The 19,393-nt window shown below is 36.3% G+C and overlaps 1 protein-coding gene across 2 annotated transcripts in view; it reads left to right on the forward strand.

Annotated features, from left to right (window-relative positions):
* THSD7A (thrombospondin type 1 domain containing 7A) overlaps positions 1 to 19,393 on the forward strand; it is a 190,082-nt gene that overhangs the window by 164,342 nt on the left and 6,347 nt on the right. The window contains exons 16-26 of one of the 2 annotated variants that reach the window (XM_031066748.1): positions 261 to 394; positions 1,018 to 1,171; positions 2,017 to 2,158; positions 2,616 to 2,731; positions 8,047 to 8,164; positions 8,724 to 8,869; positions 9,441 to 9,615; positions 11,700 to 11,873; positions 12,863 to 12,958; positions 15,862 to 15,944; positions 16,275 to 16,485. In XM_031066748.1, coding sequence (XP_030922608.1) covers positions 261 to 394; positions 1,018 to 1,171; positions 2,017 to 2,158; positions 2,616 to 2,731; positions 8,047 to 8,164; positions 8,724 to 8,869; positions 9,441 to 9,615; positions 11,700 to 11,873; positions 12,863 to 12,958; positions 15,862 to 15,944; positions 16,275 to 16,485 — 1,549 coding nt within the window. Of the gene's footprint in view, positions 1 to 260; positions 395 to 1,017; positions 1,172 to 2,016; positions 2,159 to 2,615; positions 2,732 to 8,046; positions 8,165 to 8,723; positions 8,870 to 9,440; positions 9,616 to 11,699; positions 11,874 to 12,862; positions 13,894 to 15,861; positions 15,945 to 16,274; positions 16,486 to 19,393 lie in introns of those variants that run through there. The other variant, XM_031066747.1, reaches the window with a different exon arrangement.

The following is a 19,393-nucleotide window of genomic DNA, read 5'->3' on the forward strand; positions in this document are numbered from 1 at the left end:
TGTTGATGTTTTTGGTGGAAATGGCGCAGCATGGGCTTAGTGGCAGAGAAAAACAGAGAATCCAACATTCAATAGCTTCTATCTTTTTGTTATTTCAGTAGTTTATAGTATTTAATCTGTATTATTAACATAGTGTCTAAATCATCAAGTTCATATTTTTTATTCTTCCCAAGAGCATTAATGCCTTTTTTCTGTATGATCACTTTTGCATGTTTATCTTACTTGTGTGCACCAAAACTGACACCGACTGTGGATTCCAGGTGTATGAGGTAGTCCCCTGCCACAGTGACTGCAGCCAGTACATATGGGTAACTGAGCCCTGGAGTGTCTGCAAGGTGACCAACGTGGACTTAAAAGAGAATTGTGGAGAAGGTGTTCAAACAAGGAAAGTCAGGTAAAACAATATTGCTCCTCCTTCACTTTAAAGAACCTTCACTTTCAGTTTTGGCTGTATTTTATTTGATGTAATTCTATGTAATGCCTAGTGTTGAGTCCAGACCTGGAGCCTGGATGATATAAATCAAAATAGATTCAGGGAGTGCAATATGACTCTGTCTACTTGTTATGGATATAGGCCTTGATTCCTAATTTAATCTATTGGCAATTAAAAGGCATCTGTGTAAATTAAGGATTAATACTAAGAATATAAAATTTTTGAAGTTGTAATAGTTCTGGATTAATAGTTACCACCTGAAGTATGCAAAAAATATGTCTAAACAATAGGTGATTTGCATTATTCTGGTTTAGAGGTCAGCTAATGTCAAGCAAATCACCTGCCCAGGGGCTCCCAGGAAATCACTGATAAAGATTGTCTAAATTATGTGCATGCCTTTATGTTGCTGTCATCTGTGAAAACGAGGATTGTTTTTGACTCTTTAGCTTTTCTTGGATATTCATAGATCAATACCTATTTCATTTATGTGCTGACAAAATGTTAAAATGCCTCAGAATACTCTAGAACACATACCATACAAAATCCATGGCAAGTGAAGTTGATGTGCAGTTCTTTTTTCCTAGGTGCATGCTAAACACTGTGGATGGTCCTTCTGACACAGTAGAAGACTATCTGTGTGATCCTGAAGATATGCCACTCGGTGCTAGAAAATGCACACTGCCATGTCCTGAGGACTGTGTTATGTCTGAATGGGGGTCGTGGTCTCAGTGCTCTTTGGTAAGCAGTATATCGAAGTGCCACATTTATAGTTTTGGGAGGATACCTTAAAAGTGTATGTATGATGTGTTTTGCAAAGATGCTGAACTTATTACACCTGTAAATATCTATATATAGTGTCATCTTTAGGGTTGTTTTGTGTAGGCTGCAAACGAAATGTGACAGTACTTTCCATTAAACTAAATTCTTCCAGAACACAGACTAAAATGTCCCCAGTGGTCGCTCTTCCCAGTGTGGGGTGCTTTCTGTGTGGTGGAATAGCTTTGGCAGTGGCATGTGAGTTTGTCTTTTAGCCTAGCTCTGAGGCTCTGCATAGCAGCACAGTCACTGAACTGAAAATGTCACTATCCTGATACGAGTGAGTCTGCAGATCAAGACTGAGTATAGAAAAGTAATTTTGAGTCTCCTCTCCCATTCCTTCCTGACAGGAATTTCGAAAAGAAATGTCAAAAAAAAAAAAAAAAAAAAAAACCAACAAAAAAACCCAACAACAACAACAAAAACCAAACAAAAAAAAAAGAACCACCACCAAAAAGAAAAGTGCTTCAGGACCTCTGAGAGGTTTTGGTGCACTACATTATAACATTTGGAAAGTTAGCATCTCAATATCCTGTTTATGAGTGAAATAGTTCCAAAATACTAATAGTGAAATATGCATTGGTTAGGAAAATAGAATGGTGTTACCAAGTTAGGTTAAAGAAAAGGGTTTCTCTTATACAATAGCAGGAACCTGTTATTTTACACTTGTGTTTTGTGAAGGGATTATTTAAAAGGTTGTTGTATTGCTGCATAGAGAGCTATCAGGGTGTCAAAATATTTAAGCTGTTTCCAATCTTACCTTCAAGCCATGCAATGGAAGTAGTGTCCGTGAAAGGTCAGCAGAATGCCTTAGACAACCAGATGATGGAAAGCCTTGTCCTGCTGCCACTGAGACAGAAGCCTGCACTTTGAACAAGAACTGCTACCACTATGACTACAATGTGACAGGTATTTGTGTTATAGTGACAGCCTGGGATCACATCTTACAGATCATTTCCATTCACCTTACAGGATGGATTTTTCTGCTTTCCATTCTTACCCAGATGCAGCTGCGGAACTTGTACGGAAAGCTGACTCAGGCTGTTTGATAAAATATTAAATTGAGTTTGTGTGTGAAATGTGCATACTGTAACTCCAGGAAAAGTATTTCTCATATAATTTTGTGATTTACTCAAAATCCATGCAGACAAAACCAAATATGCACTTTTCAGGAAGGTACCATGGCAATGACGTTTGCAGTAAGGTCACTGTTTCCAAAAATGTGTAGCAGCTGGGCTCCGCGAGCCTTTGCATATGTAAAAGTTCCTTGTGAGGGTTGCTTTAGGCCATCAGAATTAGGTGGGAGACTGGATCATTATGAATTCTATCTGAAAGTCTGCAATGCTAATGAATTCCTCCTTTGCAGACTGGAGCACGTGTCAGCTCAGCGAGAAGGCTGTCTGTGGCAGCGGTATCAAAACGCGGATGCTCGATTGCGTTCGCAGTGATGGCAAATCAGTTGACCTGAAATACTGTGAAGAGGTGAGTGGGTACCTGTGAGAAAGCTCCCTTCTAATTGTGCTAATTAATACTGAGCCAACTGAGCTGTATGGCATCTTCACCAGATGTTTTGCAACACTATTCATGGATTGTTAAGTACCTCTGAAATGAACCGAGCCATCAAATGATTTTTATACTATTTCTTTTGGTTACTTTTAAGTGCCTCTGTGAACATATGCTAATTATTATGTCCTGAAGGAAATTACTTAGAAACAATAATTAATAAAGTAGAATAAAGGTAATAAATCTCAATCAGAATACTAATCATAACTCTAATTTGATACAACTTCTGCACGGAGTCTTGGACACCTGCCAGTATTAATCATTTACTCAATGTGTTGGAAAATATTTCTCACGTGTCATTCTGCAGCTGGGCTGAATGCTAACTTCTTGTATCCAGCTGTGTGATGCAAAAAATAGCCAAGCTAGTGTGAAAAAATGTGCAGCATGAATGTAATATTAAGTAGGAGTGTATAAGGAGAACTAGCAAGCAGACAGGAGCCCTTAAGTTTGAAAGAGCCATTTTACAAATGTTCAAACTAACCTCCAGTTTGACAGCACTGGTTTCCTGAAATTTTGTGCATTGATCCTAGTGCTTTCAATTGCATGGAGTCTGTAGTATGGAAAAAACCATGAAAACCAAAACAACCAAAAAAAGCCCCAGTACTACTTTAAGGGCAATCCTACATGCATTTCTAATGGAAAGTAACTGCACTTCTTTCAGCTGCCATTCCCCCACCACCATCACATCAGAAATAAAATAACTGGCAATGGGGAACGAAGGGGGAAAGGCCCCATAGCAGTTTCGGCACCAACAGCTTTTCTGTGGGACCCTCCTGACAACTATCTGCTCTCAGGATGTGCCCATAGAAAAGAGTCTCATCAGAAGTGAAGGGAATCAGGAAACCCATAATTTATTTTGAGCTATAATTTTGTAATGGTGTATCTGACCTATTTAAACTTCTCCTATCTCCTCCAACATCCTGGATTCCTGAATCAATAAGTTCTTATCAAAGGCAGAGAGTTTTGGCTGAGACTTACATCTGTCCCATGTTCCTCCTTCCCTCATAGTTCTTGGGTTTCTGATAAAGTCTAATAATTTCACAGAATCATAAAATGGTTAGGGTTGGAAGGGTTCTTAAAGATCATCCCCCTAAAGATCAAAGCCCCTTCTGTGGGCAGGGTCACCTTTCACTCTAGCAGTTTGCTGAAAGCCTCCTCCAGCCTGGCCTTGTGAACACTTCCAGGAATGGGACAGACACCAAAATTAGGTCTCAAGAAAAAACTCAGGGTATGACTACCCTAAGTCATACTAGCAAGTTGCTGTGAAGTTAATAAGGCAGTGCACTAATGCTTTTATAATGTTTTAGTGTGTTAGAAAAGGAATGTCTGTCATTTCTAAGAGGTTGCAATATTGAGTAATTAATACCCACACATGATGTAAAATATCCATCCAAATAAATATTTCAACAGAAAGAAATATGATTTATTTGATTTTATGGGAAAATATATTTCTTCTACTATAAAACCAAGAAATTATTCCTGTTAAGCAAAGATTTTAAACAACATTTAGGACTGATTACATTTTACACTGAAATCTCATTTCAGAAAACCTCTGGAGTTTTTCTGCATTTAAGAAATGGAAATTTATTATTCAGAAGAATAATGAGGGCAAGAATATAATATCTCAAGAGCTACTTGCTGTAAATGACTGGCCAACAGACATCACTGCAGTGATGTCCTGGATTTATCAACAGATCATATAGAGATACATCTTGTAGAAAGCTCTGATCCACTCCCTAGTCACACAGTTAAGACTATTTGTTGAATTATGGATGTGTAAGCAGCGGTCCAACAAGGTCAAAGGCTGATCCAATAACTGAGGAGTAAAACCTGTTAACCTGATTAGCAGGAAAGCCAAGCTGTTCAGATCCTAACAGACCCTTCACTCTAAAGATGTGAAAGCCAACTCTGTGACCTTGCAGGTCACAAGAGGAGAGTATTAAAGAAATTATCAAAATGCAAATTCATACTACACACTTCTTGCTAATGATCATTCACAGTGGGGGTTTCCACTGTGTTTTCACATTATAAGTGCAGTACAGAAATATTAAGTGAAGTTCAAAATAAGGTGCATGTGGTTGGAAAATTTAATGAATAGGAGAAATGTGAAGTAATTTTATAATGATCTAGTCAATTAATTTTTTCTGGGCCATCATAAAACTTTGTACTAGATGCATGAGTAAAGATTTGCTTACTTTATGTGTAGATACATATACTGAATTATGTTTCTTATTATTATATGCAAAGAAGAGAGCTCATAATAGATAAACCTACACTGATCCCTAAGAAATTAAGACTCATTATTGTAGTGAGCTTCTGTAAAATATGTAGTTCAAGAAAGCAATAAAGCCATATATAAAAAAAACCCTTGATGCTGAATTTTGTCTATAACCATCTCCAGGTATGAGCATCAGCAGAGTTAAATACTAACATTCCATCTGAGCCCCTGTGTTCTGGTTTCCTTATGTGTCCGTATGATCTTGTGTTTATGTGAGTTGACCAGCTAAAGAAGGTAGCCAGTCATCCTGATTACTGCCAAGATAAAACAATTTCCAGAGCTTATTTCCAAGTCCTGGTTATGTTAATGTAGTTCTCTTCAAACTCTCAAAGCATAGTAATACCTGGATTACTTGGTTTCTACTTATGACAAGAACGTGACTTCTCTTTCTTTGAATATTTAAAAATCAAATCACCTAAAGCAAGCTGATCCTGTTCATATTCCTTTTTATAGACTTATTTTCATTCATTTACCATTAATTAAAGATGAGAAAAGCCTAGAAACCAGCAGTTGTGTCTGCAATTAAGCTGGTTTATTTGTGAATAGTTTGCTTGTCAGATTACATGATTAATCTCCAGCAGCAGAGTTTAATCTTTGGTGCCAAACATTCCCATAAATAAGTACAGATACTTCTTGTGGATCACAGGATTTAAGGAGCATGCTGGTGTGACAGCCTGCTGCCCCTGGCATGTGTGACCAGAAGCACAGAGCGCACGGGGGTGGCTTTCAGTACTTAACGTTGTTGAGTCAGAAACCACAGCTCATCCAGAACAAAAGCTTTAGGGTCAGGGAGCTAATGAACACTTTTTCAAATATTTTCTGAGCTCTTCAAGTTGAACTGTGATTCATCAGTTCAAGGAAGGAGAGGGATGAGAATGTGTGAATACTATTGAACTGCAACCTGTCGGTTGTTCCCCAGATCTATTTAAGCAGCACTTCAGTATCTAAGACATGCAAATAGGAGGTCACTGTGGGTAATCTGGCCTTCTGCTTTCTCCTCTTCACTGTTAATATCTTTCTTGGGCTTTTCCCTCTTGAGCTGCTAAAGTCCAGCTGAGAAGACCAGTCTTGAAGAGAGCGGTCATGTTTCTATAATTGGCAGAAATAAATTCAGCAGGCTGTAAAGCCTTTGCTCAGAAGGTTTGACCCAAATATGGACTTCAAAGAGGGCTCTCTAGCTTCCTAATCATCCAAATTCCAGATTATCCAAAGGTTTCAGGTGTTGTCTGTGTGTGATAGCTGTATAATCAAGGCTATACTGAACCTCTGAGAAAAGCCGAGAACTCATTCTTTGATGTATAAAAGCAAACAGAGGTCTAAACCCTCATCTGTCTCAATAAATGGTACTGTAAATGCAAATTTAAAGCTTGGTGAGTCTATCATGAGGAGATATTTTCAGTACTTGTGGTAGTTTATTTATGGATGGCATGTTAATGTTGTGCCTAATTATTGCTCTATGCTTGTGTTTAGAAGGAAAGAGTGGGTTTATCTCCTTTTTAAAGTCTTAAATGCTGGTTTTGTATCATTAACTTTTACAGTCATTAAAATTAATAGGTTTTGAAATGTCTAGTTTGCTTTTTTTTTTAACTAGGTGGAGATTTTTTCTAGTTAAAGATATTCACAACTGCCTAGGATTCTGAAATGCGTCAATGATGATCAGGATCTACTGGTGAGGTCCAGTGAAGAGGACAGTCCTTTGTGCTGAAAAGCTGTAGATCTGTTCATGTTGGCAGGACTGATTTTCTTTCACACTTTAGATCATACACCCTGTTTAATTCAGCTGTGCAGGATGCAGGTGTTATTACGCTAATATTTTTGCCATCAGTCACATTTAATTTTGCATCATATATTCTCATGTGTGTTAGTGAGAATATCTCTTTCCTTGCATGGATAGGGAAAATCTGCAGTGTGTGATTTTATAAGAACATAGAAATGGCTGTCCAGGATCAGACCAAAGGAGCATGTAGTTCTTGTGCCATGTCTTGAGCATCATTATAAAACTTCCTTCCATTATAAAAATTCGTTCTCTGGGGTGGGGCGTTAGGCTGAATCATACCTGGGGGGAAACTGAGAACAGAATATATTTTTGGGAAAACTTGAGTCTTGAGACTAATTTCTCTGTCCCCTTCACTCAGACCCCTCCAGAAAATGAAGCTTTTACTTTACAGATGTTAGAGGATTCTGTTTTTTTGCAAAGTTTTTCAGAAAAAAATGCACAGATGTATTTTTTTTTTTAATCATTGTCAGTGTCATGTCAATATCTTTGTATGGATAGCATGATTAGAATAGAATAGAATAGAATAGAATAGAATAGAATAGAATAGAATAGAATAGAATAGAAATCATGCAATTATATAGCACATTAGGAAGAAAACAAGAGGGACATAAGCAGATGCCCCAGGAAGAGTAAGAAGCACAGACATACAAGAGTATCAACCTATTCCTTTCACAGCTTCCACCTGTTTTCAGCTCCTGAACTGCATTTGCCTGATGGGTTTTCTATGGGTTTAAACCTTCAGATTTCTCTTCCATTAACTTGTTCAGTCTCTCTTGAGCTCCTGTAAACTTTCAGCATCTGCAACATCTTTTAAATATCTAGCACATGTTCATCCTCCTCCTTTTGCTGGTTTTGAACTTGGCTTCTAGTATCACTTCAATTCACTTATTAAGAGCTGTTCAATATTTTTGCATTCCTCTTTCAAAATACTTCATAAATGATTTTGGCCTTCATCTGTTGTAAAAAGTAATAGTGCAGAGATTAAGCCCTCCATTTATAGGTTCTCATTTAGAAAATGATTGATGAAAATGGGATTTGTGCATGTATATGAAGAGCAGTATAGCCATTAGGACTGTCTTGAAGTGAGAATTTTAAATGTCTTAGTCACTTTACTTTTTTACCTTGCACTGATGATACAGGCCTCGAGTTTTGTGCTAACCATTTCACATTTTCTTTCAGCTTGGTTTGGAAAAGACATGGCAAATGAATATGTCCTGTGTGGTGGAATGTCCTGTGAACTGTCAACTCTCTGACTGGTCTGCTTGGTCTGAGTGCTCTCAAACATGTGGCCTTACAGGTCAGTACATGCCTTTGGCATATTTTAAAGACTGAGACTTTCTCCTTCAGTTTATATAAGTATTTGAAATAGAACCTGTATCTCAGTGAACCTGGGTAGCATATGTGGGAATCAGACAATTATGGGTTGCATATTTCTGTGTTAACTGAGGGAAGAGCGCAGCTTGCTGGCCTCTTCTAGCAGCAAGCCCCAGATGAGGAGCAGGAGTCTCCACTGAAATGGAAAAACATGTTGTCACATTCATAAAGAATATTTTTCTTCAAGCTTCTGAACTAGGAAATTACTGCTTTTGTTTGCTGTTACAGGAGCAATCCTAATCAGGCATCCTCCTGCGCTTCTTACACTACAAACAAATGACAGAATATAAAGTGTCTGACTTGGAAAATATGAATCCACATAACAGACAAGAGATAACAGATCAGCTTTATACTTCAATTTGTCAAATCTGGAAAAAAATGCTTTATTCAAACACAATGCTTTTCAGCAAAATAGAACCATCTTGAGGAATAAATCAGTCTAACCATTTTGTTATTAGTTATATTGCTGGTTTTTGTTACAGGAAAAATGATCAGAAGAAGAACCATAAATCAGCCATTTCAGGGTGATGGGAGACCTTGTCCTTCTCAGATGGAGCAATTCAAACCCTGTCCAGTAAAACCTTGTTATCGATGGCAATATGGTCAATGGTCTACATGCAAAGTAGAGGTAAAAGCCATATGGGACTTAGAAGTTATGGGAAGTGTGGATCCAGGCATATTTGTGATATGCCTGGATACCTCCTTATTAACTCTTTAAACAATTTGTTTCTACCTCTCTTACACAAAAAATAAGTTTAGTTTTTTTCCTTAGATTTCATATTTATCAATAGATGCAACAGTGTCTTACAGATATTCAGAGTATAAATGTAAACTTTGGTACCTGAGCAGCATCTTTGCTAATAATTTAAATACTTCTATTGTAAAAGAATATAATCAGAAATATATTCACATATTAGAAGAGATCTTCACTTGGCATACTGCTCTCTTTGCAATTCAAAGACATAATTAGCTCTGTAATTTAAGTTACCAGAGACCAGAAATTTTGGGTTGGGTATTTTTTTTTGTTTCAGAAGTAATGAACCATGTCTTCTCTTTTTTTTTTGTCTCCTTTTTCTCCTTATTGGAGTGAATAAGTAGTTAAGAAAAATAATAGGGGATAGAATGACATGTAACTCAGATCTAGTCTTTTGACACTTTCTTCTGTTCAGTATTAATCAATATATGTTCTCCTTCTGTAGGATGCTCAATGTGGAGAGGGAACACGAGTGAGGAACATCTCCTGTGTGGTTTATGATGGATCCATTGAAGATGTTGGCAAAGTAGTAGATGAGGAATTCTGTGGAGAAATAGAGCCTATTATAGATGGTGACAAGAAGATAATACTTGAGGAAACCTGCACTTTCCCTTGTCCAGGTAACAAAGCTGTTCAAATAGATGTTGCATTTCAAGATTGCTTGGGTGTCATTATAGCTACTGGGGCCTAGCATTAGCCACAGGCAATAAAATCTTTTTCATCTGCTTTACTGATTGGATTTGTCTATCAAATGACCAACAGAATTACTTTTTAGGAGTGGCTTCATGATAATCAATCAATTAGAAAAAATACTAGATTTTAAATTTATAAAAGACATGAGCTCTCTGTCATAGATTGTATCTAAGACATATATATTTTTTTCACAAAATCCATTGAAATAAAGCCTGTATTTAACTCTATAAGAAAGGGTGTTGGTTTACAGATTAATATTAGTGTTAAGTGTGTAGACTATGCAACAGCTTTATTAATACTTTTACCAGTGGCTAAAGACTTGATGCCTTTTATGGGTGTCTAAGGTAGATAAGCTAAGATGTCTTGTTGTTTCCTTTAGAGGTTTTATTCCAAATGAAACTAAGTTTTTGATCTCTGAGAAAACATGAATGCCTCTAGTTGTTTAGCTCTCTGGATGTGACATGCTCTATCATTGCCTTTGTGAACTGAATCTAAAGGAGCTGTTTTGATTGATCAGGTCCATGATGTTCATAATGAGAAGGATTAAGAGCATATAAGAGCCATTTAATTTCCAGTAAAAACACTCCAGTTCATTCCAAACACTTTCTTGTAGAATTTGAAGTATATTGCTGTTTTTCAATAGCTATTAATGATGAATCTTGAGAAGAGGTGATAAACTCCTTCAGTTCTAATGTAGCTGTCGTTTCATACCAGTACTCTATTTTCATTCTCTTGGAACTCTCCTCTTTCCCAGAGTTTTTTCCCCAGTTTATTTCAGATTGGACTGAAGGTAAAGTTGTCTCAATAGATAGAAATTAATAAGAAATCGAGAGATTTCCATCACTGCTTTGTACATTGCATTCCAATTGCATAATTTTCATGTACTTTTACTTCTTAAATGGAAACTGGAAGAATACAGAGACTGTAGTTATGTTTTCATATTAATGAATTTTATAAAAAATATAGCAGCTTACTGATTGCTTTAAAAATTTTGCTGAGCAGGGACCTGTTCTTCAACAATATCACATTTAGCCAGCAAGAATAACTGCCCTGTGGGGATGTGCTAATGATACGCTCCAGCTAATGTTTCCAAAAATCACTACTTGTTTTCCTATTATGTATACATCAGTTCGTCAATTATTCATTTCTTTGCATGCTTTCCTAAGGTTGGCAAATAAAATTCCTTCATTAATCAGGCATCCGGTCAACACAGTGCTGATTATATCTGTCATCAGTATAATGCAAGGTAGCATGAATTTTTAATGGCTTTCTCTCTGAAATAATGAGAACTAAGAGGTTTATTTATGAGTTTGTGCACAGTCTAGTCCCATTTTCAACTGCAGTTTTACCAAAATGGTTTCTTTGTGTTGTGCCTCAGATCTTCCTTAAATGTTCTGTAGCTGATTGTGCTAATTAGCGTCATTAGTATAATTTTATTTTTCAGTTTTACACTATAGAATTCTACAGGTCTATTAGCCTAACATGAAATAGCAGGAACAGACATTTTAATTGTGTTCCCATTTCCCTTTCTTGTAAAGGATTTTCCATCAGTTGCTTCTATGTCTATTTAGAGAAAGATAAGCAATAATTTATCTTCTTAATACTAGACAATGTTTTCTAAGACCAAAGAGGAATTTAAAAAATTATGTAAATTTACCATAAGACATAAAATGCACAATATATTAAAATGTACAAAAATCTAGACAGTGGGTAGAGCATTGCAAAGAGATTTATAATGAGGGTGATCTCATGGGAATGCTACAAGAAACTAAAACTGCTTTAGAACAAATGGGCCCTTGTACAATCTTTATAATATTTTCTATGACACAGACATTCAGAGAGTATCAAACTCTTATGATTTCTACCTTATGAGTCAAGTTTAAAAAGAGGAACGAAAGGAACTAAAAAGAAGAAAAATTCAGAAACCGTACTTGGACATTTTAAAGGCATATTCAGTGTAAAAAACTTCGCATACAATGGTCATTCATCTTCTAAAACTGCTCTTTGACAGGGGACTGTTACTTGAGAGAGTGGTCAGAATGGAGCCTTTGCCAGCTAACCTGTTTTAATGGTGAGGATCTTGGTTTTGGAGGAGTACAAGTCCGATCTAGAGCAGTGATCGTTCAGGACTTAGAGAATCAACATCTTTGTCCAGAACAGGCTTTGGAAACAAGACCATGCAATGGTAAGCACCAAAATATACTTAAAGCTGGTTCCTGTAAGAAAAAATACAGAAAAACCATAATTTTGTTTTCTTTCTGTTCATGGTAGCAATTTTAGGCAAATGCAAATTTGATAAACAGAAATACACTTAAATTGTTGTTTTCCATAGATCAACCATAAAGAGAAAAACTTTCAAGTGTAACTATCATGTGCTACCCTCTAAAATGATTCTTTTTAATAATGACATTTCTTTTTATATGGGACAAAGGGTTTCCCTATACACTTAGTAACATTAACAAAAAGAAATCTCTGAGTTTTGATTCATAACCAGATTTAGATTCCTTTCTACTCTTTGAATTGTTGATTGCATGACAATATCATTAAAATATCTCAGCCATGCTTACTACTGCTAGTAGACAAATTGTCTAAGAAAAGTAGTTTCCTGTATCAACTTGGCCATTCAGAGGCTGGATCAGACAAAAAGGAATTTTATATTTATGATAGAGAGCTAAGGTGCAGAAGGACTCCATGTTCCAGATATCCCAGACCATATGAGATGTGCACAGAAGAGCTGAGACATGAAGCTAGATGCAGCCCTAGCCACTTCACCAAGCACTGGAGCACTGGCTGAAGCTCAGTGTTACCAGGAAAGGAACCTGACCCCTAAATGAGTTTTGCACAACAGATGGGCCACAACCATTATGAGCTTATTGGAAACATTTCTTGTACCCATTTACTGCATTAGCCTTGCTCATAATCCTAGTTAGTGTCTCAGACACAGCTGGTCTATTCTCCATGTGTCCAGTAAGTGCAGGAGACCCTGGGAGATCCATGTGTGTGGTTCAGTGCTGGATGAAGGAGAAAGGGGCATACTTAACAGCTGTACAAGTCATTAATCATAATGAGTGTGGCCACAAAATGAGTATGGTCAGCTGATGAGCGTGGCTGCTCCCCGTGGTAGTCTAAAACCTTGTCATTAAATGTCTTGAAATGTGAATGTTCTCTGTGCAGATGGGCAGTGCTACGAGTACAAGTGGATGGCTAGCCCATGGAAGGGGTCTTCTCGAACTGTGTGGTGCCAAAGGTCAGATGGGTTAAATGTCACAGGTAACTACTCATTTTATATACACAAAAAAGCCTGGAAAACAGGTGGATAATGTGTTTCCCAACAAACAGAAACCCCCCCCCAACCTTCCTGGATATGAATCAAAATCATATTTTTGCATATTAAAGATGTTGTTTGTTTTCTAGAATCATGCAGCATGTAATGCTTTTGGTAAATATAAATATTATCTCATGTAGTGGACCTGAAATGTTTTACATTGTATATGGTTGGGTTTTTTTATTACCATAGGCATCTTTACACTTCTAAATGTAGGGTTTCAAGCCCTACAACAAATAAACTTTTTATGTATTGCAGGTCATTTCAATACCTATACAAAGGCAGAGAAAGTTGCACAGTTTGATAGTATCATCCATATATGTTACAAAATATAACATTTTAATAAATGTGCTAATATGAGTTTATTTATTTACTTTGATGCCATAAATCTGTATCAGGATACATAATGGACTGCTATGGGATGTTGTGACTTTTTATGCAAGCCAAAGCACAAAAGACATGGATTAGGAACTACTGAGATCTCAGAAGAAAACTTTCATATGAGTCTATTTATATGGATTTATATGTTGGCAAAGACTTATGCATTTATTTACATAATTTTTGTGTCAGACCAAGTGATAGTAAAAGAATCCCAGAGACTGTAAAAATATCCTCAATGCCAGCTGTTGTCAGGTCAGTCACAGCAGAGGGGCTGTTATTTATTGCCACCACAATACTTATTCATGGTGGAGTCCACCACTACTGTCTGTTGTGACAGTAGAAATAAAATATTTGTGTTATTTTTACAAGGTGTTGAAATAATAGCTCAAAGTCTCTTGCAACCTTGTGTAGGACTATTAAAACACATCTTGTTCACAAGAATTGCAACAGGTCATTATTCATGCACCTTGATTGCTTCCTGCTTAGCTAAGATCTTTCTATGGTAAGTAAAACTATAAGAGAGAATTCTTATTGAGATTAATATAGGACATTATCTATGAAAGGTCCTATAGGATTTGGAGTAAATAGCATCTTGGAGATTACGACTCTGAGATGTTAAAATCAGAGTATATTCATAAATCACAGTCACATGAAAATAATAATTTATTCTGATGTGATTGAATACAGCCTTGTGATAAATGTTAGGAAAGACAAGAGTATGGCTCTGTATTATTGGCAGATTTTTCATAATGGGACCTCCAAGGCAGACAAACCTGAGACCTATATTGTATCACTTTTTCTTCAAAGCTTATTTGTATATGTCTTTTAATCTGTGATAATTTTCTGATTTCAAAGGAAGGAATATTCCAGAACATGCAATCACTGGGCTCCATGCAACACAAAACTATATTTTTCATATATTTCTGTTAAATGCAAAAATATAGTTTTAATGGATTTTATGATAGTTTTCAAACACAGTACTTCTATTGTACTAATATATAATGTAGAGGGAACTTCTCTACATTAACTATACAGTAGTGAACCAGATTTTAATTTGCATTTGTACATTTTCTAAAAGTGTTTTGTATAAACTACAGTATTTATGAGCTCATTCATGTGATAGACGCACATACATGATTTATTTAAATTGAGATCACCTATTTTGATTCAGAAGCAACCCATATCTTCTATTACTGTGTCTTGTCAGCCTTATTCTTGCACATTTGGATTCAACATAGTGTATTTTAATTCAGACATTATTAAATAATTATTGTGAGTTCTGTTGGTATTTTAAGGTCTTTTTCTATTTAGTTGCTTGCATAATATCACTGTGCTGAATAGTTCTTTTTTACTTGAAGGTGTTATTTCCCATGGGCGATGAGGCAACTCTTTCCTTCTGCTTCCTTGGATGACTGATATTTTATTACATAGATTCCCACAGGCATGTGATTTGTATGCTAGGATGTATGATTTTCTTTTCTGGGGGTGGGGAAAACTTATGGCAACCAGCAGGGTTTTCTTTGTTCTTCACCAGCCATCCTGTTAACACTTGGATCTGCGTAACCACAACTAACTGCATCTGCTATGGTTGTGACCAACCTCAGCTATCAGGATTTCATCATCACATCACACCAGTATAAAAATGGTATTAATTTGGGAGATGCATGATAAGTTGTCCTGTAGCAGTAGAAATTTTAAACAATGTGATTCATATCCCTCTTCTATAAGCTAAAAGGAAACAAGTAAATTCAAACTGATTCTAAATGTATTTTAAAATCATTCTGGCTGAAGTGATAGGGAAATCCTGATGGTGTGTACTGGTCCATAACAATAACTGCACTATATATAAAGCTGTAGAAATGAAAACTAGGCCTGTATAAAAAGGGAAAAAACTGAAACCCACAATATCATCAGTATTGTAATATTCAGTACATGCTTTACTGATAAATCTGCTTTCCTTCGCAAAATCTCAGACTAACATGAAGCCTTGATTCATAAAGGCATGTGTAAAAGTGACCCAGTAGCAGCAGAAAACAGGTATCCTTTCATAAACAGGATGAGCAACTTGTTTTTAGTTCAACAGGAAAAGATATAAATAAAAAGGTGGTTTTGTTTCTATTGTGACCACAGATATGTAAGTCATAAGGAGGGCCCTGTAGAACCAAATCTGTTCCCTTGAGTACAACAAAGCATTTAAATTGGTTTTTTGGGCAATCCAAAAAAGGGGAAAACAAAAGGCTCCATTGCCAAATATTAGTTCTCTAAAATGTGCATGGAATTAAATACATTTGCTGTATCCTTACTCTACATATAAGAAAACACTTGTTTCCAATTATGCTTCACCCTGGAATAAAAGGACTCTTACATTCAAATTAGCAACAAGATTGTCATCCATTATATAATGCAACAAGTAATTTCATCAGTGGTGAGGTATTACCATGTGAAAATATGATTTTCTGTCCTACAGGGGGCTGTTTAGTGATGCGCCAACCAGATGCTGACAGGTCATGTAACCCACCGTGCAGCCAACCCCACGCTTACTGCAGTGAGGTATGTGCTACTGCATTGGAGCATAGAACACCCCCAGGAGGCCTTCCCACACATGTCTTGATTACAAAGATTATACCAACAAAAAGTATTTTCAGTGATTTTACAAGTCACAAATTTGATAAGACCCACCTCGCACCATTTTCTACCTTTCAATTAGATATTACATAGTTGATATGGTATGAACTTGCATAAAAATATACAAAGCGGTTCTCTTCTGGCTAGCAGCCATCAAAACAGTCTTATCTTCCAGTCATCCATGTTGCTATGCTTTATGGCTCACAGAAAACCTTGTTTTTCCACTACACCTTGTAAAACACTTGTTCCCTGCAGACTAGGACATGCAGTTGTGAAGACGGATACACTGAAGTGATGTCCTCCGATGGCACACTCCAGCAGTGCACTCTCATCCCGGTGGTGGTCATCCCCACCATGGAGGACAAAAAGGGAGATGTGAAAACCAGTCGAGCTGTGAACCCTACCCAGCCTTCCAGTAACCAGACAGGACGAGGAAGGACCTGGTTTCTGCAGCCTTTTGGGCCAGGTGAAGTCATGCAATGAGCAGTTCTTAGTGCTAAGTACTGCTGCGGGGTCTGGCATTTATATTTTTGTATACCTAGGAAGACCAGAAAAACCCTTGACTGTTCATTTAAGAAGGCAGACATGTACTCTCACTGAAAACAAAGGAAGATACATAAGTAAACACCTAGCCCTCTCACTACTCCATCAATATATTTAGAGAAATCATATATTGCAGATTTCCTTTTAGTCATTCTACCTGTTAAAATTCACAGAAGCTATTTGAAATGTGACTGCCAGTTTGCTGCAAAGATGCAAGCCAATATATTAAATGGTGGTGTCTTAACCAGTAATTCTCTTGACAGAGGAATGAAAGGATAGCACTGAAGAATGCAAATAGTAAAGGCTTCTTAAAATTTGCAGACAAAGCACAAATTGTAGGAAAATAATTGGTATAGGTATGCTAATGCTTTTCTGACATCCATATTTATACTAATTCATGTTAGTCAAATGCTAACCATATTACTGATATTTAACATAGGCCTGCTCTAAGTCTCTATGAGCAATATTTGCTTTTATGATGGACCGTGTTTTTAGAGGTGGGAAAAAACTTACATGCAAGAATGACATAAAATATAAGTTATTTAATAAAAAATACTTCATAAAGTCCATCATATAATCAGATGTCAGTAAATATTTTTAGTCCTACTAAATATTTAGATTAAAAAATTAACAAAATACTTTCACATAAGAGATATGTTGCTTGTCCAAAATATTATTAATATGAAAGAGGGCAATTGGTTATCATCTTCAGTGTCTCTTAAGTCACATAGGGCTAAATATACTAATATACTTGTGTATTAATGTGGTCATTTATTTCTAAAGGGTTTTTTGATTCTTCCTCATTTCTAAAGGGTTTTTTTGATGTTTTTAATTGCAGAATTGAAAGTAATATCTTTACATGCATAATCCATAAGGTATTTCAAGTTGAGATTTATAAAAGTATTTCTAATATGCAGATTAAATAATATTTGGGCTAGAAATTAGAAATACTTACATTAGATCCGATTAGTCCTACTAGTATTTACTATTATTTGTATTTTGATATTATATTTGATGCCTGCAATAAAATGGTCTTTACTCCAAGTACTTTATTCAACAATAAAAAATAGAAAATTAAACTTTTCTGGTCCTCTTTTAAAAAATAGCATCTTTCCAAATATGTTATCATTTACTCATTTTAGCTAACCACTCCTGAAATTGCCAGAGGGCATTTTGTAGCATGCAGAGTGATAGCAATAAGCAAATATCAGACAGTCACCGTCAACAGTTTAGGAATATGAATGCTCATGTGAGCTCAGGGAGGGTTTTGGAGCAAAGTACATTTGAGAAACTTCATGAAATCTCACCAGTTTTATGTAATTCGAGTTGGGAAAGAGACATAGCTCAGTACAGATAATCTTAATCATACTCAATAGAACTAATACTTCATGCAGTGAAGCTATGAGCAAATGTGAGAGAAAGTGAGTATTTTCCAATTCTGATGAGATTTAGGCTTGATTGTTTTATTTCAGGATTGGATATATATTGGAAAGGTTTGGGTTTACTCTGGCATGATTATTTTTTTTCCTCACAGTTTCTAAGTCTAGATTTAAAATAGGTCTCTCATTTTCTTCCACAAATTACATTGCAGCTCCAGAAATGAAGGTATTAAAACTGTCCTCTTCAGGTGTCTTGGCTGAGGTATTACCACAAAAAGTTGAATCTGAGATGCCAAGTCCCTTGCATACTTAGAAATAATCTGTCCAGAGAGAATTCAGAAAGCCTGAGTCAGAGGTCAGTAGGTGCATAATAGGAATGACCTCATTAGCAGAGTTCCTTGCTTTGACAAAAACAAATAAATCTGTATACAAGACATTGACAGTCTTTTTTTCAAGGAGATGTTACTATTTTAAAAGAAGCCAACCTGAAAAAAACCTAAGCCTCTTACATTTACCAATGGAAATAAACCAAGGAGAGAGGAAACTAACCTATTTAGCAGTACTAAAGTCTGAATTCTTCTCATTGATATTATTGTATCATAGGATATGTCAGGTCAAATCTATTGTTCCATTAATCTTTAATAGATCAGTTATTTCAGTTATGTCAGTTATTATCAGTTATAATGTTTCATTAGGTTGATTAAGGTAATGAAGGGAAAATGTTCTGATATTGATTAGTCTTGAATAACTTGTCCACATGGCAGCAAGACTTTGCATTGCTGCAGAGCAGAAGGCCTGAGCTTAACTCAGGCATAGCAATGGAGAGCACTACTGTGTAACCAAGCAATCTTAATCTAACTTCTGTTAATATTATTGTGGAAATAAAAACTGCATTGATGGTGTCTTTTGGTTCTGAAGAGCTAACAGGAAGCACTAAGTGTTTGGTCAAAAAAATTTTAGCTGTATTTCCTTACATTGAAAATACACACAACTTCATGAAATAAAACTTGTACCACTTGAATATGAAATAATTCCGTTTTATAAGGGTGATTTTTTTAATTGTCAAGGAGATGCAACAAGGCTAGCTAATCCCCTGGAAAACAATGCTTGAAAAAGCCATTTAGAAATTTGAAAAATGAGTTGGATAAAACTAGTGAGTCAAAAAGCATGTGCTCTTTTAGTTGTGATGTGATCACTTGGGGGCAGAGCAAAACCCCAAAGACAAAGCCACATCATTTTCCTCATAGACATGGGTGCACCTGAGACAAGAAGGAGAGTGGTATGTATGCCCAAACCTCCAGGGACATCATGTCCAAAATACAAACTGCACAGGCTGCACATAAATACAGTCCTTATCGACACACAGTTGTTTTATTTAGGAGCATGGGCTGGGGTTTTTTGGTGTATTTTTATTTTGTGAGGAGAAGCTATTTATAACAGCAAAACTTTCAT

This window comes from Geospiza fortis, unplaced genomic scaffold (genome assembly GCF_000277835.1).
Source record: "Geospiza fortis unplaced genomic scaffold, GeoFor_1.0 scaffold138, whole genome shotgun sequence".
NCBI lineage: Eukaryota > Metazoa > Chordata > Aves > Passeriformes > Thraupidae > Geospiza > Geospiza fortis.